Source organism: Spermophilus citellus, assembly GCF_964194105.1.
Source record: "Spermophilus citellus genome assembly, chromosome: 2".
NCBI classification, from domain to species: Eukaryota; Metazoa; Chordata; class Mammalia; order Rodentia; family Sciuridae; genus Spermophilus; species Spermophilus citellus.
In genome coordinates this window covers 72,843,030-72,870,401 of record NC_138183.1, presented here as the reverse complement: position 1 = coordinate 72,870,401, position 27,372 = coordinate 72,843,030, and the positions used below count along the sequence as shown (strand labels likewise).

The 27,372-nt window shown below is 41.0% G+C and overlaps 1 protein-coding gene across 1 annotated transcript in view; it reads left to right on the top strand.

Annotated features, from left to right (window-relative positions):
- TRPM3 (transient receptor potential cation channel subfamily M member 3) overlaps positions 1–27,372 on the top strand; it is a 279,668-nt gene that overhangs the window by 216,404 nt on the left and 35,892 nt on the right. The window contains exons 19-20 of the mRNA XM_081264172.1: positions 710–961; positions 8,047–8,221. Coding sequence (XP_081120298.1) covers positions 710–961; positions 8,047–8,221 — 427 coding nt within the window. The remainder of the gene's footprint in view (positions 1–709; positions 962–8,046; positions 8,222–27,372) is intronic.

The window sequence follows — 27,372 nt, the reverse complement described above, 5'->3', positions numbered from 1 at the left end:
TTCTCAAGTCTCTCCTTTTTAAAAAATGAGGACTAATTAACCCATAACAAATACTAAAGATGCAGCTTGATGAGTTTTTTGCCTACACAAACAATCCATCCTGTAATCACCATTCAGATCACGGCTTAGGTTTTTGAAGATCAGAGAATGGATTCCAGTCTGGTAGGCAATAATGACAACAGGGATGCCAGTTAGAAGCTTGCCACAATCATGTGTGAGAGGTAATGGGACTTTGATGTAATGGGAAATGGAGGTAGTGAGAAGTGGATGGTCAGCTTGTGCTTAGTGACAGGACTGGTTGATTGGAGGGAGGAGTTAAGGAGTGTTCCCGAGGGAGTGGCCTGAGTAATTCAATATGGCAGAGCTGTTTACTAAAGTGGAGGAAGATTTTGCAGAAGATTTGTAGTATACTAAGAATAACAATGTTATAGCAAAACCCCAAAGGATAAAACTTATTGCTTATATCTGCTTCTGGACCATTTGCATTTGGATTACCTAAGCTTAGCTCAGTTGTATATTACTAGCATGCAAGTATTTGAGTAGACACAGATGGGGGTGGGGAAGCTACTGATGTTAGCTAACAGACCAAGAACATTTCAACTGGGCTTGAAATATAGACAAAAACCACACTTAACTCCTCTCTTCTCTTCTCTCTCTCTCTCTCTCTCTCTCTCTCTCTCTCTCTCTCTCTCTCTCTCTTGCCTTGTAGATTCTGATGTCAGAGCCAGGCAAGTTGCTGCAGAAAGTGAAGGTGTGGCTGCAGGAGTATTGGAATGTCACAGACCTCATTGCCATCCTTCTGTTCTCTGTTGGAATGATCCTTCGTCTTCAAGACCAGCCCTTCAGGAGTGATGGGAGAGTTATCTATTGCGTGAACATCATTTATTGGTACATCCGTTTACTAGACATCTTCGGAGTGAACAAGTATCTGGGCCCATATGTAATGATGATTGGAAAAATGGTAAGCAGTGTCACATTCCACAACTAAACACTCAGGGTCACCCCAGGTGAACTGGGCTGGCACGCAATAATCACACAGAGACAGAGAAATACTTTTTTTGGGGGGAGGGTCCTGTGATAGCTCCTCTAACCTTAGGGGTCCGTGGAAAGAGAGAGAAGAGAGGAGCTGAACCTTTTCTTGGGAAGAAGCCATTCAAATGAGGCAAGGAGTAGGATTACAAAGGAATAGGTGAGTGTAGCTCAATCCCTTTGGGTGACCCCTGCACCTGAAGACGCGCCTTGCTATCTGAGCTGGGACAACACCCAAGTCACTACGAAATGTAGTGATTGTTCAAAGCCTTGTGCTTCAGGACTGGAAGACGTGGTCATTCAGAGCAGCTCACCACAAAGGAGGGCTCTCTAATTTCATGTTTTAAGTTCTCAGAGGAAGAGTTATAATAATAGGAAGAGGACTATAATTTATTTGGACCTGCTATCAAAGTCTGCAGGAGATAGCTCCAGGGATGTTTTACTTTATCCCCTCACCCGCCCCCCGCCTCACTCGTACTGGGGATTGAACCCAGAAGTGGTCTACCACGAAGTTATATCCCCAACTCTTTTTATTTTTTTATTTTGAGACAGGGTCTTATTAACTTGCCTAGGCTGGCCTCAAACTTGTGATTCTCTTGCCTCAGCCTCCTGAGTCACTGGGATTACAGTCATGTACCACCAAGTTTGGCTGGGTGTTTTATTTTTTAAATTCCCGTTAAGTGTTTGCGAGTTTGACTATATCTGTATACAAAAATTGGGGAATTTAATTATCAGCCATTTGCAAACTACAGAATATACAAAGATGATCTATTTTGTGCCAGGTACCAGCCTAGGACTTGAATGTACAAAGAGATTCTTTCTATGAAATAAACATTGAGAGAAAGAAAGTAATTAATACACAGTGTGAGGATGTTGTAATAGATGTGTATAAAGTACAAAAAGAATATAGGTCAGAAAAGCATTCACATGAAAGTCATGTTGTAGCTGAGTCACAAATTTTTAACAGATTTTTAAAGATTTTTTTAAAGATGCATTTTAAAAAAGAAGTTATAGAAAGATTCATTTCGCTACATAAATGGAAGAAAAACAGTGTGTGTTTGAGTTGAGTTCAGTTGAGTTTGAATTTTGAATTGAAGATCATACATTGTGTGTATTCTTACACTGGCACACATCTATAGTCCCAGTGGTTCAGGAAGCTGAGGCAGCAGGTTCGAGAGTTCAAAGCCAGCCTCAGCAAGAGCGAGGTGCTAAGTAACTCAGTGAGACTCTGTCTCTAAATAAAATGCAAAATAGGGCTGGGGATGTGGCACAGTGGTTGAGTACCCCTGAATCAATTCCCAGAACTGGGGGGGAAAAAAAGCTCCAAAATGCTACACTACTTATCTAAATCTTTAACATAGAATCCCAAGCAGAACAAACTAATATGCTTCCTCATAAATGGCCAAGGACTTTGTCCCATACTTCTTAACCACACACCAGCTTTTAGTCCTTTTCCATAAAAACTGAGCCCTAGAGGACAGCATTGAGAGAAATTAGGGAGTGCATAAGTAAATTGACTCCTTCCCCACACTCCCTAGACAAAGAGTCAGATCCTGAAGCCCAGACACTAGGCACTTTATTAGATCCCCCACTTCTTCTGTATATCCCCAGCTTCCCCTTTGTAGGACCTATTTGGGAAAGCTAAGTACATCCATCTTACCTATGTGAACACCTCTTAATGAGAAACCTCTTTATTAATAATCTGCACTTTTATTGCATGAGATATTGAAACCAACAAGTGGTCAATAGAGGTCTGTTTCTTTTTCTTTCTTTCTGTGTGTGTGAGAGAGGGGGTACTGGGGTTTCAACCCAGAAGGGGGTGCTTTATTACTGAGCCACATCCCCAGAACTTTTTACTTTTTATTTTGGGTCAAAGACTCACTAAATTATCCAGGCTTGCCTCAAAATTGCCATCCTCTTGCCTCAGCTTCCTGAATTGCTAGGATTACAGGCGAGTGCTACATGCTACCATGTACTTTTTCAATAGATATCCTTCTTCAAAAACTCAAGTTTTAATATATATATATATATATATATATATATATATATATATATATATATATATAGTTTTACTATATACATCATTGCCAACTCAATATTTATCGAACATCTGGGTGTGTGACTACTAAAATGAATCTTACATACAAAATCTTTCTACAAAAATCACTTATAAACTCTTGCAAGAATTTGAATTCACAGTGAATTGAGTAGGAGACCTTAAGAAATGTACTTAACCTCTTTGAGATTCAGTTTACTCATTTCTCAAGTAATAATGAATAATGAAAGTGCATCTTGTAGCTTTGTTGTGGATCATTAAAAGTATGTTAAGTGGTCACCCATGTTTGGCTCATGGTTTAGTGGTTGATAAATTGTATCTGCTATCATTATGTTTATATTGTGTTTTTAAAGTACAATGAAAAAAGGAAATATTAGTAAGCATGATTATTCTGCTATAAATTTAAACTTTTGATACAGAAGGTTGGTATTTGTAATATCAGCCATATTTAAAGCATGTTTTAGTCAGCTTTTTGCTGCTGTGACTAAAGAATCCAACTAGAACAATTGTAGAGGAGGAAAGGTTTATTTGAGGACTCATGATTTCAGAGGTCTCAGTCATAGAAGGGTGGTTCCATTTCTCGGGGCTCAGGATGAGGCTGACCATCATAGCAGAGTGTGTCGCAGAGGGAAGCAGCTCACATCATGGTGATCAAGAAGCAGAAAGAAAAGAGAACCCACTCTCTAGATACAAAATACATACCCCATAGCCACACCCTAATTAACCACTTCCTCCAGCCACACCACACCTGCCTCCAGTTATCCCTCAGTTAATCCCATCAGGGATTAATTCAAAGATTCTCCTCCAAACCCTCTTGCATTGTCTCACACATGAACTTTGGAGGGACACCACATCCAAACCATAACAGGGCACATATCACCAAACCATTCTAGAGAGGGAAAATTTGAATTCTCAAACTGAAGTTACTTAACTCAAAACTGAACCCCAACTCAATTGAGTATTTTTTGGCTAGGAAAAAATATGTATATTACTCTGTTATTCTATCTGGTATATTGTCTTTTTTGTACTTTAATGATGAATTTGAGATTCTGGTGAGAATATCTGTCTAAGGACAGATTCTATAGTTGGGGCTTAGGAGAGCAGTCTATGGATCCTTCCCCCAATTTATATATGAGTAGTAGGTGAATTTTCTTGACAAACTTTTATGAAATTCTCAAATGAATTGTTCCTTGGCCCAATGAGAGTGAAGAACTCTAACAACTATAAAAGACTAAGCTTTCTCCACCCTGATGCTCTTGATATTCTGGGCTAGGTAATTCTTTGTTTGAGGCACCATCCTATATATTACAGGTTGTTCAATTCTGTGGCCTCTGACAAAACTGTCTCCAAACATTGCTGAGTGTCTCCTGAGGGACAAAATTACCCTCTGCTGAGAACTACAGCACTAGGGGCCGGAGTATTTAGTCTGTTTGGTTTTCTGATGGTCACCTTATTTTAACAATTAAAATCTGTAAAAACCCAAACTGACCAAATATAATTCTTTTAAGAGTCTAGGTGGTGTTTAAACACTTGAAATAACTGAAGTTACACTAATGCAGCAAGATTATGTTAAAATCCACATCTGTCATTTTAATAATGGCATAATTATCCCCAGTTTTGACTAGAATGAAATCTTACTAAGGATTGAGCAAGAGGAATATACTGCATTTTCTCTACCTCCTAACTTATGAATGACTTCATTTGTCAGTCAAGAATAGGTAGAAAATGAGAATATTTGAGGACTTTGCTTCTCTTCTATGGAAATTTTAAGATAATTAGTTCAATAATTGAGTCATTGATCCAGAAGGTAGATAAAATACGTCTGTAGAATTTATGAGGGAGCCAGATGGGCTGCCAGGCTGGAAGTGGAACAAAATATTCCCAGATGTGTTTACACAGAAAGCCCCTCAACATTAGAGAGACTCTTTTCAGTATTGAACAGTCAGGTACTCACTGTGCCCTGAAGTCTAGAGACAGACATCACTGGGATTTCTGAACCCAGGAGGACTATTTTGAAATTGGTTCTGTGTCCCTTTGCATTGCAGAAGAATCCAGTGTTCCAAGTGATAACATGGAAACCCACATCTCCAGTAAAATCCCATTTGATCTGCAGGTCCAGGATTGCTTGAAATCCTAACCCCTTGCCTTCATAATCCACTTATCAAGGCAATTCTCTAAGCCAAGTCTCAGCTCACTTATATAATGCAGAACAAAAAGAGCATTAGCAGCTACCCTTTACTATGTGCCAGATACGTGAGACATGTCTTCATCATTACACGCCCTGAAATAGGTCTTAGTATCCTCATTTAGTAATACAATAAACTGAGATTTAGCAAAGACAGTGGCAGGATTTTAGCTCCTGATCCCTACACCTGACCTCCTTCCACCTCTAATAATAATCCATTAATAGCAACTGAGAACTCACCATATTAAGTGTTCACATGTTATCACATTTAATTCTTATAACAATAAGTTGCATTTTTGATGTTATTACTGTCCCTATTTTAAAAATTTAAAAAATAAGATTAAGCAACTCACCCCAGGCCACTTAGCAATCCTTTTTGTTTTTCTTTTCTTCTTCTTTTCCATTTTTTTTAATGGTCAGGAAAATGTTCAGAAATCTTTTATTTTCTTTTCCTGGAGTCATCTTTAACTTTTTTGTTGTATTTTTTTCCACTTAGCTTTTTTTTTTACTAGTAAAGCCAAGGTGAAAACCCAGGTTGTCTGTCACCTGAGAAAATGTGCAGAATCACTAGAGTACATACCCTCCTGTATTGAGCATGCTGAAAGGTATTTCTAAAAATAGTGCAAAATCTTAACATTGAAGTGAGTGAATGATTTAGCTTTACAAACACAAGGACTCATCCCCTGTTCTCATTATTAGTGCTCAGATTTTGATATTTGTATGGAAGTAAAGACTTTCAACTATACAAAGCTAAGCAGTTGAGAAGAATGTGTCTTCTTTTTGGTTACTTTGACCCTCTGGAGAGATATCAGAATCAATCTGAGTGAAAACAATGGTGAAAAATTAAATTAGTATGGTTTCTGTATTTACTGGCTGAATTTTCTTGGGTCAAACAAGTTCCTAAATCTCATGAGTGCACACCGGCCTCTCCCACCCATCTTTTAATTAATGTAAATAAACATAATACAAAGGACTCATGTGTGCTTTTTTATTGATAGAACTTCTCGTAAATAAGTGATGAAAGAGTTTTACAAAATAGAGACAGTAGATGAAAAACAGATACAGATTTCCTATAAAATGATTTCAACACAGCCAGCTTGCTCACACAGAGAGTCCTGAGACCATTAAACTGTGGAAGGAATAACTAACTAGCATGTATCTATGAGGATAATGAAAAATAAAAATGGATGTCAAATTTGGAGGGATTTGGGGGCTGGGGTTATGGCTCAGTGGTAGAGCACTCGCCTCACACGTGCGAGACCCTGGGTTCCACCCTCAGCACCATATAAAAATAAATAAGTGAAATAAAGGTATTGTGTCTAACTACAACTGAAAAGTAAATATTTTAAAAAAATTGGAGGGATTTGTATTTTGTTTCAAAGTGGGAAATGGCTTTTGAAGTTCCCTTGGAAGTTGATTAATTGATCTAAAATATATTGAGACCCCATGTCCTAAGGCATACAGGAATGTTTGAATTTCAGCAACATGTATCAAAGAATATACTCTTTCAAAACAAAAGTTTTTAAATTCATCTAGAGAGCAGAGAGTATAGCTCAATGGTAGAGCATTTACCTAGCATGCATTAGGCCCTGGGTTCAATCCTCAGAACCAAAAGGAAAAAAAAAAAAGGATTGGTTGGCTTCTCTGTGTAGGACCCACTTCCCATCTCCCATCACCATTGCCAGGGAGTGAAGTGTTTCCTGGGAAACAAAAGGGTAGAAACTTTTCTAAAAGAAGGAGGTAATGAGTTCTGGCCTGGCAAAATCAATAGTCATTGCATCCTCATCTATTTTGGGTAATAAAAGGAAAGCAATTTGGCATTTGAGAAGCAGATCCCAAATAACATATATCACAGTAATAAATAAGGAAGGAAGAGGAATAAGAGACAATGTTGTACTAAAATTCAATTCAGTAAGAGGATTTTATAAACATATCAAAGAGAAAATGCCTCAGTTCAGCAGTAGGTACAGGTGCAGGTCATTAGGCCACCTGGTTCTAATGCTAGGAAAACAACATCCATAACTAGTAAGATTCCTGCAGGAGGAGTATAGGAAGACTGGTTCTCTGAGAGACTGGTTTATGCTAGGCAAACAATGGAATGTGGTCACAAGAAGGTGATAGAACTGGCTTTATTTACAAGAAAATATTTTCTTGAGCTTTCCAATTCTTTGTCAGCCTTTCAAAACTGAGAAAGGGAATTTACTACATTGTACAAGTTCTTGAAATAGTTCAACTATTTCAATTCCAGTTCTGCCAAGAAGAGCCCCAAAGAGACCATCCCATCCCCACCACCAACACCAACCCCCAAAAGCAGAGAAAGAGTTCGTGTGGATGCCACATCCTTTGTGATTCGACTATGACTCCCTTGCCTAGACTAGACTATGTCCCAGAGAAAGCAATGAAAAGCAAAGGGACTTCATTTGGTGTGTACTTTAAAAAAAAATGTTTTTTGAGTTACTGATAAAATTCTGTAAGTGCTCAGTTGGTAGAGTCCTTGCTTTGCATGCATAAGGCCCTGGGTTCCATCCCCAGCATCACCAAAAAAAAAAAAAAAAAAAAAGAGAGAGAGAGAGAGAGAAAGATTCTGTGGACATGGGACTCAATTCAATAGGCCAGCTGTCCTCCTATATGGACAGAATTCCCTATCAAAACATCTCTTATCAGCAGTCTAGAAAGTGACTTTCCTTCACAGATGTTCCTCAACATCAGCATTCACAAAAGCATTCAATCACATGGGTTTTCTTGTGTTTTTCCCTCTGCTTCTCCACTCTTCCAGATGATAGACATGATGTACTTTGTCATCATTATGCTGGTGGTACTGATGAGCTTTGGAGTCGCCAGGCAAGCCATCCTCTTTCCCAATGAGGAGCCATCATGGAAACTGGCCAAGAACATCTTCTACATGCCCTACTGGATGATTTATGGGGAAGTGTTTGCGGACCAGATAGACCGTAAGCAAGTTTATGATTCTCATACACCAAAGTCAGGTATTTAACTTCAATTGGGTTGTGTCTCTTCCAAGTTCATCTGTTTGTTCTCAATAAATGGCTCAAGATAGAGGACCGATTCCTAGCTTGTTATCCTGGTAGAAAAAAAAATTACAGAAGGTGAATATACAATTTTAGCAAAGTAGTCCTTAGGTGTATTTTCAGGTATGTCTTTCTGTCTCACAAATTGACATCTGGTATACTAAATTGGATCCAAAAATGAATCATTTAAAAAGATCTAAATTTTTGTTTTTATGATTCAAAATCCTAGGGCCATGTATTGGATGTTTTGGTATCATGAATATATTATGTCACAACTCCCCACTCCTAACCTAACACTTAACCCTCAGTCTTTAAAAAAATAAAGTCCTTGAGTTTGACTTCAGACCAAATAAACAATTCTCAATTTTGTCATCAAAATTCAAGGGTAAGGGCAAACATCTGTATGGTGTTTCCCTTGCACTGGAAAATATTCTCCAATTCCCTTTCCCACTGTCTTAAATTATGTGCTTTTGAGACTCATAGGAAGTTAGTATTCATTGCCTGGAAGTATGGAAAATGCCTTAGGTCATAAGCTGAGTTGCTTGCTATAAATGCCAGAAAAAAAATAGTATCAGTATCATGAAGTGATTCAGTGTGAGGACCAAGCACAATCAGGCCCCCAATGTTTCTCCATAATAAACACTCCTTTTGTATGGAGTTTGAAGATAGTTGTAGCCTAGGAGTCTGTTCCAGGATTTTATTTGGACCAAATGTCAGGGCACACCAGGCACTGGGAAATTACTGGAGAAGAAAGCATCAGGAAAGAGAAAATCTTTTAGTTCAGTGGAGTTGAATCCTAGAAGCAGCTATCTCTCATTTTCCCTGAGGAGTTTAGCTCTGGAAATAACACCCCTCCAACACTGTCGAATTAACATTTTTTAGACAGTTTTTGCTGACAGGCCAACCATCTGATCCCAGACTGTGGACATGGATTAGGGTTACATAACCAGGTAGGATAGCTTATTAGAAGCAGGAGCAGAGATAAGTCAGCATCCCAGTTCCCTTGCCCATCTCAGGTCGGGCCAAACCAGCAACACACAGACAAAGCACTCAGGAGTGAATCCTCCAGTCCTGGGAAGAGCATGTATACACTGGCAACAGAACACACCAGCACATCATTTTCCCCCTCATGATGGATTTTGAACAAATACCCTTTCCCTCTCCAAATGCATTATCGGAGGCAGACGAGGCTTTTTGGAACACCTAAATGGAACAAATATTTGTGTACTTAGCCAACTTAGCCAACTCACTGAGAAAGAATCTTAACTCCATCCCCCAGTTATAATTGGTTGACAATGTCCAGGTTTCTGCCAGGGCACCTTCCCAGCGAGTGGAGACAATCCTTGAGAGCCTCCTTTTCAACGGTCCCTAGAGGAAAACTCTTAAAAAGCCCACCTGTAATCATCATCCTTGGAGATTAAGTATGTTTTTCCCCCCTAGAAATCGATTTTCCACTTAGTTATGCTATTTTACCTTTTCTAGTTGTCATTTCTTCCCCAAAATGAGATGAAGCTCCCATGGGTTTGTTTGACAATGAAGGATGGGAGAAGCAGGGAGGTGTAGATATATTTTATAAATGGGATTCTGTCTGTCCCTCTACAAGTGGCCATTTATTGATGTTGTACTATGAACCCAGCCTAGTGCAACAAACACCACCATCTGGCTGAATAAGAGGATTTTTTTATTGCTATTTTAAAAGAAGGGCTGATTGTAGTTTAGAACTTAAAAACCCCAGTCCCCCGGAGATGGAAGAGAGGTGTTTTGTGTGAATGAAGTCTGAAAATAGATTCCCCACACTGTGAATTAGATCTGTGGTGCTCTACGTGTGTGAGAATAAATTTCTACCCCAAATCCCCATCTGTAACTGACCCAGCCTTGGATGGATGCAACCTTGGTAATGCCCTTCCCCCTACCACTTACCTCCCTTTGTGACGTTCTGAAATTGGCTACAGCAGTAGCCACTGTTCTAAGCTAAATCAGCCAGTTTTCTGTCTAGAGTGCTAATGTATATTCGTCCTTTCTCAAATGGATACAGAAGGCTGCCCCCAAATCTGTCACTCTGTTTGGCCAAAGTCACTGAACATCCGTGTCCTCTAAAATGATTTGCTATTCATGCTATGGCACCAGGTGGGCTCAATGAGAACTGCATGACTACCCCATTTGGTTGTTCAGAATCGCCCAAGAGACCCACGTACTAAGCTGTTTGAGAAAGGTACAGATCATTTCTGCTGCCCTACAGTGTCTGCCTCTTCTCTGTGCCGTGTCCAGGTTGGTGTGTGAAGCATGTATTCAGGCTGATCGGATCTCATGTCCACCTGGACCCACAGCCCTGTGCAGGGTCTGCCAATCCCATCCTGTGGATGTGCCCTGTGTGGGCCTCTCCAAGTGCTGCTCATTCAAACACACCTCAGGCAACTCATTCCGAACGTGATGCACGTGCTCCATATCTAAATCTTGTTGGTTTTTTACTTCAAAATTGCTGAACCCATTTCATGTTTGGGAAATGGTCTTTCTTTATTGGGTGGATATATGGGGATGTGCAATGGGATCCTTGGGATGGGTAATTAATATCAATTATATGCCTCAGAATGGAGGACAGCTTAAATGTTCCTCACTTCTGGGAGGCAATATTACCTAAGTGAGAATTTTTTTATATGCATTTAATCTTTTTTTTATCATTTGCTCTAAACACAGAACTACCAATAATGCCAAAGATACTAGAATTAGATTTGAAAGGTTACTTTCCAAATGTGCTTAAAAACTAAAATCAAAAGAAAAAACGGAGTCACATAAAATCACTAAATAACTTAAGGTATTTTTCACCTCTGACAAATGATAGCCCAGGCTTAATCTAAGTTATCCGTGGAAGTTAAAACTTTTTCTTAGGTGTTGAAAGCAGAGAGGAGTGGAAGAACATGGCTGGAAGAAGATAATGAATCTGAGGAAGGGACTGTGATGATTTACTTTACCCTGGAAACTATGCCTAACACTCTGATTTAACTCACGGGATTTTGTCAGGCATGGTAGTGCACACACCTGTAATCCCAGCAACTCATGAGGCTGAGGCAGGAGGATTGCAGGTTCAAGACCATCCTGAGAAACTTAGTGAGACCCTGTCTTAAAATAAAATTAAAAGGACTGGGGATGTAGCTCAGTGGTAATGTGCTCCAGAACCACAACGATCATAATAATAATCACAATAACTCACAGGAATTGAACATGCTACTGTTTGGTTGGTTAGTATTTGGTTTTTATTTTGTTTTGTTTTGTTTTGCTTTGTTTTGTTTTAAATAGCCCCAAATTGTCTTCAGGTACTTGTGTTATACATAATACTAGCTCTCTAAGAGCCAGTTAAGGGCTACTGTGAGGTCATTTGGGCTTCAGGTTGTTAAATACATTGAAACCAAATGATGACATTCTTTTTGGCGGTCTCATTAGGGTGACCCATGTTGCATGGCCTCTGAGAGCTGGTCAGGATCCCGCTGCAGCTTGATGGGTAAAAGTCACTTAGAAGAAAGAGGCGGCAGAATAAATTTCCAGCAGCAGCCCTGCCAAGGCCAGAGCAAAGTTAAAATTAGAGAGATTCTCACCAGCTTAGAAATCTGGTTCTACAGTTTGGTGTGTGGGGTGCCTGGAAGTGCACCTTTATTGGAAGGAAAAAAATGGGGCATCTCCCGCTTTCTCTCGCCTCCAAATGAATGAGACTTCAATTTATTTACAGGGTATCCACGTGCTGCCTGATGTCTATTCAGATTCCCCAGGCTGTACCTAGGCGGGGGAAAAAATGAATCATGCTCTTGAATGCATTAAATGAGGGTCTAAATTTAGTCCTTCTTTCTGCCTCTCTGAGTATTTTTACAAGTTTAGATAGTACTGTGAAAGCAAAATGTCCAAAACTTACTTTCTACCATGACAACTTAATATTATCTAGCCATTTCCATTTACACCAAATTAACTACCCAATCTTCTTCATGCATGGGCCAATTTTTGTGTCTTACTGCTTAGGGCTTTTCATCTGAAATTAATAGGCAGTATGGAGTAGTAGGGTGTTTTTTGTTTTGCCTTGTTTTGTTTTTATTTGATTGATTGATTGAGTAGAAACCTTTGCTAGATCTTTCAGAAGTCCTTTCTCTTTGGGATGCATGTTATCCCCATGACGCTGACTGGAAACAAAGATCGTGCATGTGCATATGGAGCTACAACACTCTCTTGAATTACTTTTATGCCACAGATTAATTGTTCCTCACTTCAGGTGTGGAAATTAGGACAGCTCACGGAGCCGGTCTTTAAAATATGCCTGCTGATGGGGAAACCAACAACAGTGTGAATGGAGATGATGGCAATTGTTATGCATCTCCATCGTTAGACTCCAGTTCTCAAAACTCAGCTCTGTGCATCTGTTTAGTATTCCAGGCTGACCTTCTCTAATGGATTCAGAGCACACAAATGCCTAACAGCTATAGTGCAGGGAGTGTTGCCTGACCAAAGAAAGTATTCTGGAAAAGAAAAACTTGAGCCACTGCCAACTTTGGAGGAAGTGGGGAATTGTTTGGTTGCGTTTTAATTTTGCAAATTGCTAAGGAAGCAAGCCAACATCAGCCATTACCGCCCCTATTTTCTGTTCCTGAAAGTCAACTCACATTATAGGGAATACTCCACCTGACTTGTTTACTAGTGCAAACTAAGGCTTAATAGATTTCCGAACAGCAGAGCTATTTGCAACAGGCCTGTGAGATGATTCAGTATATTGTTGTGGTCCACATTTGTTCCACTGTCATGATAGTCACTGAGCATTTGCTCATAGGTCGGGCTCTGTATTAGATTAATTCATTCTACATTTGATGGATGTTTATTTTGTTCTTTCTATGAACTGGAAAGTGAGGTACAGAGATACACATGGCAGAAATACTTTCTTCAAGATGTGTACATCTCAGGAAAGACAAACTGGCATTGATGATATGTGTGTAGAAATGGAGCCTAAAGAAGACGGCAGTCACATTTACCTAGGGTAAGAGTATGAGTTCAATAGAGGTGGGACCTTGCACAGGGGCCACGTTAATGTTCTCTGTATGGTTCCAATTTTAGTATATGTGCTGCAACACAGCCACATCAATGTTTATAGTAGCTCAATTCACAATAGCTAAACTATGGATCCAACCTAGGTGCCCTTCAACAGATGAATGGATAAAGAAAATACGATATATTTACACAATAGAATATTACTCAGCCTTAAAGAAGAATGAAATATGGCATTTGTCCGTAAATGGATGGAATTGGAGGATATCATGCTAAGTGAAATAAGCCAATCCCCCCAAAAAAACAAAGGCTGAATGTTTTCTCCAATATGCAGATGCTAATAATTCACAATAAGGTGGTGGGGAGACAGGGGTTGTTAGGGAAGAATAGAAGTACTTTGGATTAGACAAAGGGGAATGAAGGGAAGAGAGATGGAATGGGAATAGGAAAGATAGTAGAATGAATTGGACATGACTATCTATGCCCATATATGACATGACCAATGTAATTTTACATCACGTACAACCAGAGGAAAGAGAGGTTATACTCCATATATGTATAATATATATACAAGTTTACATATTATACATTTATAATATATATAATTCATCCCACTGTCATGTATTAGAACAAATACATAAATGTGCCTTAATTTAAGAGAGAGAGAGAGAAAGAGAAGAGAGAGACCTTGCAAAAGAGGGACCTTGCAAAGAAAAGGAAGGCTGAGAGAGCTTTAAAATACGAGCAGATGTTCGCTAGGCAGATGGGAGCAGGGGGTGTGAAGAAAGAAGAATGGCATTCCAAACTGAGACTTAGTATGGAAAGTTCCAGGAACAGCAAGCAATTCAGCATGGCTGACTGCAGGGTGAGAGGCAAGAGGCAGGAGCAGGACAAATGGGTGTGAGAAGAGAGGCAGGAGTCCAGATCATGGAGGACTCCATGGCCAGGGTAGTGCTACAATCAGACACACATTTTCATCAGAGCTCTCGGGCAAAATTGTGGAAGGTCCACGAGAGGGGATGAGGTGGAAAGTAAGCAATGAGGGAACAGTGTCATGCGGTAGTGGATGGACTGAAGAACGCAGGCAGCATGGGACTCGAGGAAGGTGAAATCATCAGGATCTGGGAAGAAATCAGATGGGGTTGAAGGTGGTTGTCAGGAGGCAGAAGAGGATTTAAAGGAGGAGCTGGGGATTGCTCCAAGATTTCTGGCTCAGTCTAAAAGTGAGTGTCATTAACTGAAAGGAAGGACCTGGGAGAAGGACTCATGAGGGGCAGGGGCGACGTTCCACTGGGGTTGGATTAGTTCCTGTGGAATTCCAGGACACCATGAAGAAGGCTATTTTGTATATAGAACTCTAGAGCTCAGTAGAAACAGCTGGACTGGTGAAACAGAATTGGAGGTCCATTGGAGGCCAGGGAGGATAAGTAGAGAGAGACAGGAAGCCTGAGCAGAATGCTGAGAACAGAGTAGTGAACAACATCAAATGCAAGAGAAAAAAGTTCAATGAGTTGAATATTTAGAAGAATTCACTCAATTAGAGCTTTAGGAAGTCACTGGTGGCTTTTTGCCAAGAATATTCATTTCAGTGTTGAGTACAAGAACCAATCACAGTAATTTAAGAGTAAATGAGTAGGAAGGCAAATGCATTTATTAGGGAAGAGGGAGGAAAGGTGGTGTATTTATTGGGCAGGGGAGGAGGGGCAGAGAAAGTATCAATGAAGGGGAGTTTCCCAAAGAACTGTGATGTCTTGTAAACACTACTAGGGGAAATGAGAGACGTCACTGACTTGGCACATACCTCACCTATTTGCATGGTTAGGATGTATAGTAGATAGAAGGAAAAGAAAGTAAAGATATAATATTGGTAAAAGCCTAGAAGGAAAAACAATGATCAGACGACCAGATTTCTAGCCTGAGCCACAAGCACATTGGGAACTAGGGGTCCTAAGAGTTGTGATGCTAAGAAGTGGCCAAAGAATGATAAATTGGCATTTACCATTAAGAAGTAGAGTAATTTCAGCTGGGCACTGGGGTGCATACCTGTAAACCCAGTGGCTCAGGAGGCTGAGGCAGGAGGATCAGGAGTTCAAGCCAGTCTCACAACTCTGCAAGGCCCTAAACTACTCAGGGAGATCCTGTCTCTAAATAAAATATAAAAAGGAATGGGGATGTGGCTCAGTGGTTAAGCACCTCTGGGTTTAATTCCTGGTACCAAAAGAAGAAGAGGAAGAAGAAGTAGGGTAATTGCAGAATTAAGAAGTGGAGTAATCTAGAATAATTACAAAGTGAAGGGATAGCTATAAAGTGGTTTCTAAGATAAGTTGGAATTGAGGTCAAGCATCTTGAAGCTAGGTTCTTCTGTATAAGCCAATACAGATATTGAAGTTGTCCGTAGTAAGTCAGGAGAGGATAACAGGAAGACTGTGATCAGGATGACCAGAAACTCTAAGGGTTTTTTGCACAAGAATGAAAAGCAGTCAGTGGTTGGGAAGAGGTGAAGAGTGTTGAAGAGAACACAGCTAGTAACCTCTGAAACCCAAGTGCATTCACAAATGTATGAAAAGCAAAGGGATTTTTATTCAGTGATGAGGGGTTCCAAGAGGCTCATAGAAAGGGGAGGGAAAGGGAACCATGCTGGGAAAATTCGTTAGGCACAAATCCCAGCTTCACACGAGGGAAATATCAAAGAAGAGGGTGGTGACTGCAGGAGCCCCAACTGCAGGAAGAGAGGATGACAGGGAGGGGAAGTGTGGTGGGACTAATTGGGATAAGAATTTTGTTGTATTGTTTTGTTTTTGTTTTTGTTTGAAGCACTGAGGATTGAAGCCAGAGCCTTGCACAGATGAAGTACCACTGAGCTACAACCCCAGACCTTTTTATTTGTATGTTTATTTAATTTTGAGATAGGATCTTGCTAAATTGCTAAGGCTGGCCTCAAACTGGCAATCTTCCTGCCTCAGCCTCCCGAGTTGCCTGGGACACTATGGACAATTCTGGTCATTGCCCCTTCAAGAGAACATACATACACTAAGCAAGAGCAGCCCGACTAATCAAGGAAGGAAAGAAAATCTGCAATCCGAGTATGAGAACTCTAAACTCTGGAAAGACAAAAACGAATGTGCTTGAAGTGTATGAAAGCCCAAAGTTAATCTCTGTGGATATAGTGAACAAGACTCAGGTCCCCAAACCTGAGTATATTTCAGCCAAGAATCCCTTGAAGTATGAATATGTTAGACTTAGAATAACCAGTCCCATGATACCATTCTACAGAGAACTTGTGGGATTTATTTCCCCCAGAGATTTCCCCTCAGAATTTTGAGGCAGGAAAGGACTGGAAGAGTAGTAATATAAAAGGTTAATGAGGGGCTTGGGTTGTGGCTCAGTGGTAGAACGCTTGCCTAGCACATGTGAGGCACTGGGTTCAATTCTCAGCACCACATTAAAAAATAAATAAAGATAGCTTGTCCATCTACAACAAAATATTTTTTTTAAAAAAAAGGTCTTAATGATACTTAGCTTTGTATAATGGTGAAGTGTAACCAGACCCTGAAGGTGACTCTCCCCAAAGGTCTTGGGAAGTCTCCATCTCAAAGGAGGCTCTCCTTTTGAAACCAGCAGTGGCCTGTGACGCTAGAGAATCATCATTTGTCACCTTGCCCAAAAATGAATCCAATATCAGCATGGAATAGTCCATTTTTCTTTAGCCCTTTCTAGACTTACTATTACCTTCCCTATAATTAAATTTAGTGCTGGCCCATCGTGACATTTTCAGTCTCTACAGTAACTCTACCTTTAACAGAGCCCTTTTGATCCATCCTGTTTGCCTGACCCTTTGCAAAACCTGTTCTTTTTCTACTCTGCCACGAATACTCCAATGCAGTCCTAGGTAATCTTGTAGAAAATAAAGCATCAGCAGATGTGACATATTCTAAATCTTGAAACTTTCTCAAAAAAGCTCTAAACCACTTCCCCAAAAATTGTGCTCAGGGAGAAAAGTTGAGCTCCCATCTGGATGTTGGGATGTCTTTGTCATCTATGAGGAGCTAACTTAGCACTATGTGGGAAAAAGACATAAAAAATATCTGTCCCTCTGAATAAACAAGTCAGTACGTTTCATTAAAAACTATGTTGGAGGGCTGGGGTTGTGGCTCTGCAGTAGAGTGCTTGTCTAGCACGTGCGAGGCCCTGGGTTCGATCCTCAGCACCACATGAAAATGGGTAAATAAAATAAAGGCATTGTGTCCAACTACACCTAAAAAAATAAATATTTTTTAAAAAACTATACTGGAACTTATCCTCTTTAACATGTGCAAAAGTGATCTAAAATGGGAAGCCCGGCCCAGGAGATTAACAGAAGAATTATCTAAAGTCCATGGCAGTGCTCAATACTAAACCACAGTGAGGGAACTTCAGAAAGACTTTATGTGTGTGTCAGCAGAAAAGTAGCACTATTTACTAAGAATATATTCTGGATAAAATTAATCATTAAAAGACACTAGTATTTCCATACTCTGGCTGTATTTCCTTGGCTATAGGTAAGGAAAGGTAATCACTATAGGTTAAATTCTAAAGACTCTTTCATAGAATGTAACTCAATCCAAATGATGTCAAACATGTTATCATCTATGATAGTATTAAAAAACAAAACACAGGGGCCGTCTTTACCTAGCCCAAGCTGTGGCATAACTGTGCCTGGGACTCTATGGACAATTCTAGTCATTGCCCCTTCGGGAGAACATACATACACTGAGCAAGAGCAGCCCGACTAATCAAGGAAGGAAAGAAAATCTGCAATCCGAGTATGAGAACTCTGAACTCCGGAAAGACAAAAAAGAATGTGCTTGAAGTGTATGAAAGCCCAAAGTTAATCTCTGTGGATATAGTGAACAAGACTCAGGTCCCCAAACCTGAGTATATTTCAGCCAAGAATCCCTTGAAGTATGAATATGTTAGACTTAGAATAACCAGTCCCATGATACCATTCTACAGAGAACTTGTGGGATTTATTTCCCCCAGAGATGTTACAGGAGAAATAATATATTCTCAAAGAGAATTTTAAAATCTCATCTTTATAATCATAAAAAAGAAAATTCCCCCAACAAAAAAAAAAAAAGAAATATCTTTTCTCCCAGAGGAATGATTTACTTTTGAGAGAAAAGAAATTGGGGGGGGGGGGGGCCGAAGAGGAGGAAGATTTTTGTTATATAACCAAGGACCCATACTCTAGAAGTGGCATGGATAATTAAAACATGGAATGTAATCTCAGATCACGTGGAGTAAGAATAGATCCCATGTGGTGTTGTGGCAGGTACCCTTTGTGCTCTGCCCAGACACCCTCTCATCCCCCTTTTCCAAAGTTTTGCACCTACCCTCTAGTTTCTGTGTGCTTTACTGCTAGACTCACCTGTGACCTTGATAATTTTCCTGGGCCCCTTAGAGCCTCTTCACCATCCAGAGAACCTAAGAAGGCCTGAGAATTTTTGTGGCCCTGGGGCATTTCACTCTATGTTCCTGCCTGTTAGGGAGGGATTCTGAGTAAAAGCCCGGTTTCCTTAACCCTCAGAATTGCAGAATACCTTCCTGAATGCTCCTACTCTGGAGATCCCCATGGGAACAGGCTAAGGCTCAGACTTCATCTGAAATTGCATCTTGTTTTGGATTTTTTTTTTCCTTTCCTTTTTCTGCTTCATCCAGTTTCTACTCAGTTTCTCTTTGGGAGCATTTCCTTAACAAATCTCTTTCACTTGAATTTGTTGCTTAGGGTTGCCTCTTGAAGAAACCAACCTGAGACAGACACTCAGGCTCTAGGTCCCTACAGATTCAACCTGACATCACTGACATTGGAGGCTTCTTACAGTACAGGGTAGGAAGCTCCAGATTATATATAAAGCAGATGATTGATCTGGTCATCTGCATTAACAAGATGACAAGATAAAATTATCTCTCTCTTTACATGTCTAAGTCTTGATTTTGTGTTACTGTATCAAGATACCTGAGACTAGACAGTTTACAAAGAAAAGAGGTTTATTTAGCTTACAGTTCCAGAGATTCATGAGCATAGTGCTGGTATCTGATGGCTCTGATGAGGGCCTCATGGTGAATGGCATCACAGTAGCAGGAGCACGTGCAGAAAATACTGTGTAGAGAGATAAGAAACAAGAGGCTGAGGAGGGGCTTTTTATAAAAGCCAACTCCACAAGACCCAGCATTAATCCCTTCTGAGGGTGGTGCGTCAATGACTTAATTACCTTCACCTGGGCTGCTGTTAAAAGTTCTACACCTCAGCAGCACCACCACCACCCAAGGGACTAAGCTTCTAACACATGAACCTCTTGGGGACAAACTACTTCCAAGCTATAGCATTACATCTGGCGGAGACTTAATTGCACCTTCTTTAGGAACTAAAGTTAGTAGCTACAACTCAAGGCATTATGTTCTCAGCAGTCACTAAAACAAATCATCCTTGACACTGGAAAATTCATTCTAGCCTTAACATCTTTTATTCCACTACATTTCTCAAATTCCTGCTCTGCACCCAGCAGGGTCTGTGGAGAAACAGGAAGATCTTTAGACATGGTCCTTCACTTGAAGGAGTTTCTGATCTAGGCCAGGTGTCAGCAAACTTGTTCCACAAAGGACCAGATGCTATGTTACTGCAGGACCATATGGCTTCTGTCGTAGCTAGGCAGTGTTGCCATTGTACCACAAAAGCAGTCATAGACAGTAAGTAAACCAATGGGTGTGGCTGTGTGCCAATAAAACTTTATTTACAAAACAGGAGGCAGGCCAGATTTGTCCCACAGACTGCAGTTTGCTGGCCCCTGATCTAAGCCACCCAGTCATGTTACTGCATTGGCTTCATTCCCTTGTAGTTCAGTTGAGGAAAGTGTGAAACCAGGATGGAGACAATTTCCTAACTATTTCAGGTTTTCTCCAAACACACAAGATGACACTGCTTTGTGCTTTTTCTTCCCAAGAAAAGTGTTATTCTACCAACTTAAATAAAATAGGCCAAAGGAGAAGATGATGCCTATTCCTGTTCAGTCAGTGTGTATAGAAGGAAACCACGCTGCTGGTGGGGTGGGTATGACTCCCAGAACACAAATGAAGAGGCTGCCAGGAAGTCAGCTTTTTAAGTTATAATTTCACTCATTTTCATTTTGTATGCCCATTTCCTGAAGCTGGAGGAAGATCCCCAACTCAGAGTCCCCTCTCGACCTTCCCTGGGGGTGGATCACGTCTGGGAGTGGGGCTGGATGCAGTTGTTGAGCTCTGTCCACACAACAGCTGCTGAAATGTCCATCATCCCAGTCGCCATGATGCTTCAGTTCCAGCGGAGTTACGAGGCCCCATCTCAGGCCCAGACTCTCTCTCTTAGGATTGCTGCTAATGAACAAAACAGAACAGAACTGCCAGGACCTGACCCACAAACACGTGCAAGCTGACTTCACTCTTGCACACCCTCACATGTGTGTGCAGGGCTCAGTTTCTCTCCTCCTTTCTAGCCCTGCTCCTCTGATCTGCTCTCTGAATCTTCCTTCCTGTTGTCCCTTCTACACACTCTCAGGTCCCTGAGAACATGTATAAAAGCAGGCAGAGAGACTCAGTCTATTCTGGATTCTGCCCTGTAGCCACCTTCCTTTCCCTGGTATGGTGGGTACAGAGCCCATTCTTGCTTGAAACATCGGAAGGGAAAATGAATAACTTCAGTCCTCCTTGGTAGCCAAGGGATTGGTTTCAGGGCCCTCACTCCCACCCCAATGGATACTAAAATCCACAAATGCTCAAGTTCCTTATATAAAATGGAGTAGTGCCTCAAATAACTTATGTGCATCCTCCTGTATAGTTTAAACCATCTCTAGGTTGCTTAAACTATAGGTAAAACAATGTAAACGCTATATAAAGAGTTACACTGTATGGTTTAGGTAATAATAATAAACAATGACAAGAAAAATGCCTATGCATGTTTAGTACAGACGTAGGTTTTTTTAATGATTTTCCTTCTATAGTTGATTTAATCCACTTACGCAAGGTCAGAAGAAATGGAGGGCCAACTATATTTCAAAAACTTTTCTCACCCCACTCATTTAACCATCTTATGAATAAAAATGGATGCTCAAAATAAAAACAAACTTATAGGTCCCAGGAATACTGAACACAATCTACGTGTTTCAAAGGGAGAATTGTATGTGAAGTAATTATCATCTGGTGTTACCATTAATCATCTCACAGTATTGCTCCATGGGACTTAGACTCGCAGATTGAAGGTAGTTCTCGCAAATTCCTCCATCATAGCCCTGTCCAGAATTTCCTGTGATGGAGCTGGTCCAGATCTCTGCTGTCCAGTGCCATAGCTGCTGGTCACCCATGGCTATTCAGTGCTTGAAATATGGATGTCGTGAATGAAAACTGAATTGTTAATTAATTGAGGTTTAAATTTAAATAGCTGCATGTCTCTAATGGGGATCATATTGGACAGTTCTTTTCTAGAATATAAAAAGGATCTACTACCAGCTCCACGAGAGAAGGATTGCACTTATTTTGTTTACTGCTACATCCTCAACCTCTCAAACTGTATTTGGCACAAAGCAGGTGTTCAGGAAATAGATTGTGCATAAATGAACTCCTTGAAGCAAAACATAGAAGAAGAATGATGTTATCTGCTTTTTAACTATCAATCAAATTTAAAAAAAGAATCTTCAGTGACTACATGTAAAAGAAGTAGAAAAGCCAAAGTGCCTGAAATGTTATTGAAGACAATGAAAAGAAGTTAGGTTTGTTATAAAAGAATTTAAAATTGGTGTTAAATTAAAGGTTGGGAACATGGATTCATGGTACACACATGCATAGGGTGAAGGGGTGAGAGAAAGTAAAATCAAAGGGAATCCTAGAGACAATAATATCCTAAAATTTAGTCAAACTTGTATTTAAGAAAGTTAAAGTCAGGTTCAAGAACTATCCATTGAATAAACCATCATGCTAGTACATGCATAGAGATGAATTGTTGAACAGCTAAGGAAGAAAGGGGGAGAAGCAGTAAGGGCGGAAGAGAGGGAGGGAGGGAGCAGAGGAGGGGAGAGAGGGCTATGTGAGCCCTGCAGAGGGACCGGATGAGACCCATGCAGAGTGCTGCCAGCTCCACACTGTGCCACACTGGAGCTGGTTGCCATGCCTCCTGTAACCATGGCCTTTCCAAAGGCACAATGTTCTGACCCAACGCAGCGAGGCAGATGGTTGATTTCCACTGAAAGCAGAGCTGAGTACACTCCTTCTGAATAACCTGGCAAGAGTTTAACTATCTGTACTAACATCAATCCACAAACAGACTGATCTGCACACAAGTTAACTATCAGCAGATCATCCCAGCAAGGCTCCCACATTAATTGTTTTTCCTCAAATGTGACAGAGTCCACAAACGCCTGCAACCTCAATATATAAGGGGAAGGAAGATGAAAGAGATCTTTTGCAAGATTCTGTCCAGTGGAGCGAATAGCTTCCTGCAGCTAGATTTCAGACCACATTGGCTGAATGATGTTCGACTGAACTGCTTGGCTTTTGGCCAAATATTTAATATCAAGAATATCAGACCTGGGGCTGGGGTTGTGGCTCAGCAATAGAGTGCTTGCCTAGCATGTGCAAAGGTCTGGATTCGATCCTCAGCACCACATAAAAATAAATAAAATAAAGGTATGTGTCCAACTACAATTAAAAACTAAATTAAAAAATATATATATCAGACCTGGAGCTGAGGTTGTGGCTCAGTGGTAGAGAGCTCACCTAGCATGCATGAGGCCCTGGGCTCATTTCTCAGCACCACATAAAAATAGAATAAAGATATTGTTTCTACCTAAAAATAAAAAATAAATATTAAAAAAAGAATACCAGACCTAAGGTTCAAGATGAGTATTTGCTTAGAAGAAGACTCCAGTAACTTCAGGTCAAATACAAAGTTTTGCATCTTTATCTGAGTGACATCCTCAATTCAGGTCAATGACATCCACTGATAAATTAAGAATAGAGGGGCTATTTTGTAACCTGGGCTGTGTTTATGTGGCTTTTCATTTTACACTGGAGAGGTGTGTGTGTGTGTGTGTGTGTGTGTGTGTGTGTGTGTGTGTGTGTAAAATGGACTCTTCTGTATATACAATGTATCTCAGAGTAGAATACAAGGACTACTACAGGAGGCCTCCTGCTATCACTAGTCTGAATGTGTTCATCAGGTTCATCGGTTGGTCATTCAGTGATATTTACTAAGTAATTCTATGTGTCAGGCCCTGTGCTGGGAGTTGGGGGTTAAAAAGAAAAATACTTCATTACTTCATCTTTGAGGAAAGTTTAATGGGAAAGATTGACACATAAGTGAATTATTACAAATTGGTGTGATGTACATTTCCATTGAGGCGATACATAAAGACTTACAGGAAAGAGTACATTTGGTTTATAAGACGAGGGGGACATGGCAAAAAGAAAAACAGTGGAAAGCAAAGAATGGTCAGAGAAATTCTCTTGGAAGTAACAGTTATGCTGGATCCTAAGGGATATAAATTTGTCAAACAATGAAAAGGTATTCCAAAGAGAGGGACTATCCTGTCCAAAGACAAAGAAGGGTGACAAAGCATGCCAGGTGTAGGTGGGGCTGGGGAGAGCCGAGATGTCCTCCCTGGACCACTCAGGAACTAACCTCCAGGTTAGCTGCATGCACAAGGTGCTCCCCAGCCATCTATACCTATCCTGGGCTAACATACTGCCCCCTCTTGTTTTGCCTGGTTTCTTGAGTGTATCTCTTTGGGTAACATGGGGAGAGGAGAGTTTCGTTCAGGGTTTGTGTCCATCTTTTCCACTATTATTTTGGTGAATGAATGGCGATGAATTTAGAAAGGCAGATTATCATAAAGGATTTATAAGACAGACTAAGGAGTTTGGATTGTTTCACAACTCACCTCGTGTAGTCTCTTTCTTGGTGATATCTCCTGTTTATTGAATCCATATGTGTGATTGAGGGGTGGGGAGATAGCAGCACACCAGGATGCTCCTTCAGAGAAACTAGGTATGCCATGCAAAAGCTCTTTGTTCCATCCAAAGCATCTTCTAAAAGGGGAGTAACAAGCTTCTCTCTTAAGAATCCGAACATCTCCTAAACAGGTCAAACCTGCCAAGTCTTCTGCCCTCAGTGTGAAGGATTTGCCTCTTTACCCTGAACCCTTGAGAAACAGCTGAAATTAACATTCAGGGAAGGAGAGTGGAAATGGAGGCAAATCACACTGCACAGATGGCTCAGCCTGGCTGAGGTGGACTTGAGCAACCAGAGGGCAGCAGGAGGCAATGTGTCTGAAGGGCAGGGAAAGAGGAGGTGGGTGGGGAGGCTCAGAAACAGAGGTGGTGGCAAAAACGACTTTTCATACATTGCAGTTTTTACCAAGAGCCCAGGCAAATGTCTGACTTGCCTCCAAAAACCCTCTTCAGTGCTGTTTGCAGCAAACTGCTGACACCTCAATTTAAATATCAGGGTTACTTGAAGTTCCCCAATCCCCGCCCCCATCCCAGTTCCATCTTCAGGTCCTGGGCTTCCCAGTTGCAGCTTCTCCAGTTCATCCAGATTTCTCATCCTGGATAACCCATCTCTGCCCTTCTGGAAGACTAACAGAGGTGCAAAGCAAGAGAGAAGAATGAATGCATCCATGCACCTCTCCCTCTTACCATTTCCTTTTTTTATTATTAGTTCTTGTTTCACCTGCCTACAAGTACATCACAATCTATTCCCCAGGAAACTCAGAGGTCAAAAAGTCCCCAGGGTAGCCAAGAGAAGCCGGAGTACACTCAGAGGCTTTCTTGTGACCACAAAATAATCTCCCAGGGGCTGAGGGGTGTGGCTCAGTGATAGAGCACTTGCCTAGCATGCACAAAATTCTACCATTGCTACTATTAATGATGGTGATAATCTCCCACAGTGAAGCTCCATCTCAGTGGTCCTCAACCAGGGGCAACTGTGCCCATCCCCACCCCCACCTAGCAAGGGGATATTTGGCCCTGCCTGGAGCTATTTTGGTTGTCACAACTTGGAGTGTCGTCCCAACATCTACAAGGAGAGGCCCAAGATGCCTGTTCAACATGTCTCAGTGCACAGGACAGCTCTCCAAACAAAGAATTAGCCAACCCAGAATATCAGTAGTGCTGAGACTGAGAAAACCTGACCTATGAGAATCCAAAATTTAGCCGGGTATAGTGGTGCATGCCTACGATTCCAGTCACCGGGGAGGCTGAGGCAGGAGGATCAGAATTTCAAAGACAGCTTGGGAATTTTGGTGAGCCCTGTCTCAAAATAAAATAAAGAGGCCAGGAATGGAGCTCAGTGTAGAGCATCCAGTACTGCAAAAAGAAACAAAGAGAGAGAAAAAGAAAGAAACAGAATCCAAAATGCAACTTCTTATTGTTGCTTTCAAAGAAAAATGGTATACTCTAGTTGTCTCAACATCTGAAAAGTCCTACAGGACTAATCTAAAAAGTCCCCGCATCAAGATGGGCAGGGAGGGGGGAAGTACTAGACCAAATTCAAATCAGGGTTTAAACATGCACTCGAACCTCCCAAGCAGACAACGGGGTCCAGCTTTGCAAACTCACAGTCCTTGAAGCAAAGGAATGAAATCTGTCTCATGCCCTTTTTAATATTCTGAACAACAGCTTCAGAAGTAAAATGCCACTGTGAACTGAATGGTCACCGCACCATACAGGAAAGCCAGTTGCTGACAAGTACTTCAAAGTCATTTATGCCACCCGAGGAACATAATGTTCAACTATCGAAGGAAGTATGTAAGGTGCATGTGGTTCTATTATACAGCAAATAATTGAATACACAGAGGCAGGGACACCCCTATCAAACAGGTCTTGCACTAAAATACTCAATTCTTTCAATGGATTTAAGATTACAAACCCTATCAGGAGTCTACATGAAATAACCAAATGTCAAAAATGTCATTGCTTTTTGCAAAGTGTGCAGCAGTTATGCTTAAGCAGATTGTACTAAATATATGGATGTCTGAGTTCTGTATTCGCTATCAAGTATGTTATGAAGACAGCGTCATGGGTTTCGTGGGTTTCTTTGACATTTGTAGGGAAAGGAGAGTCAATGAATGCTTATTGAGATCCTACTACAGTGACTGGCACTGAACCAGGCACATGATATACTGCCACTCAGTCTTGATACACACAAAGAACAGAGGTGGAGCTGGCCATGGTAGTGCATACCTGTGGTCCCAGCAACTAGGGAGGCTGAGGCAGGAGGAGCCTCAGCAACTTAGCAAGACCCTATCTCACAAAAGATTAAAAAAAAAACAACTGGAGATGTAGCTTAGTGGTAAAGTGTTCCTGCTTTCAATCCCCATTGCCAAAAACAAAAACAAAACAACAAAAAGAGCAGAGGTTGAATAATTTGCCAAAGGCACATAGCCACCGAGGAGATAAGGTTGAAATGGACCCCAGGCCTGTCTAGCTCCTAAGTCTGTGATCTTAATTTCTTCCACAGTCCTGCTCCTTCCCCTGCACCTCGTTGCAGTGACTGGATCATATCATGCATTTATCTACCTGGCAATCGCTTGTCAGGTGCCTTGCTCAACCCTGGGAAGTGGTAAACTGAGGCCGCAGAGATCCGTTGGTGGGAGTTGCAGTCTGTTAAGGGGCAGGAGGAAGACAGACCATAAGTTAACACACAAGCAAGATATTTTGTGGTAGTAAGTTCCACAGAGAAAATAGATCCACTGGGGTGAGGAGTTGGGGGTACGATTTTATAGGATGGACAACAGAAAGCCTTAAAGAGAGAACACTAAGTTGAAATGTGAATGACAGAGATAGTTGTGGCAAGCGATGGGAAAAGAACATTCCAGACTGAGGGAATGGAAAGGGCAAAAGCCACATGGTAGGAGTGACCTAGAAATGTTCCACTAGGGCCAGAAAGAATGCCAGTGTGACTGCAGGCTAGGAGCTAAGGCAGCTCACAGTGGGATGGCCTGTCGGGGTGGAGTCCCTGTGTTCAAGTATGTGGCTTCATTCTAAACAAGAAC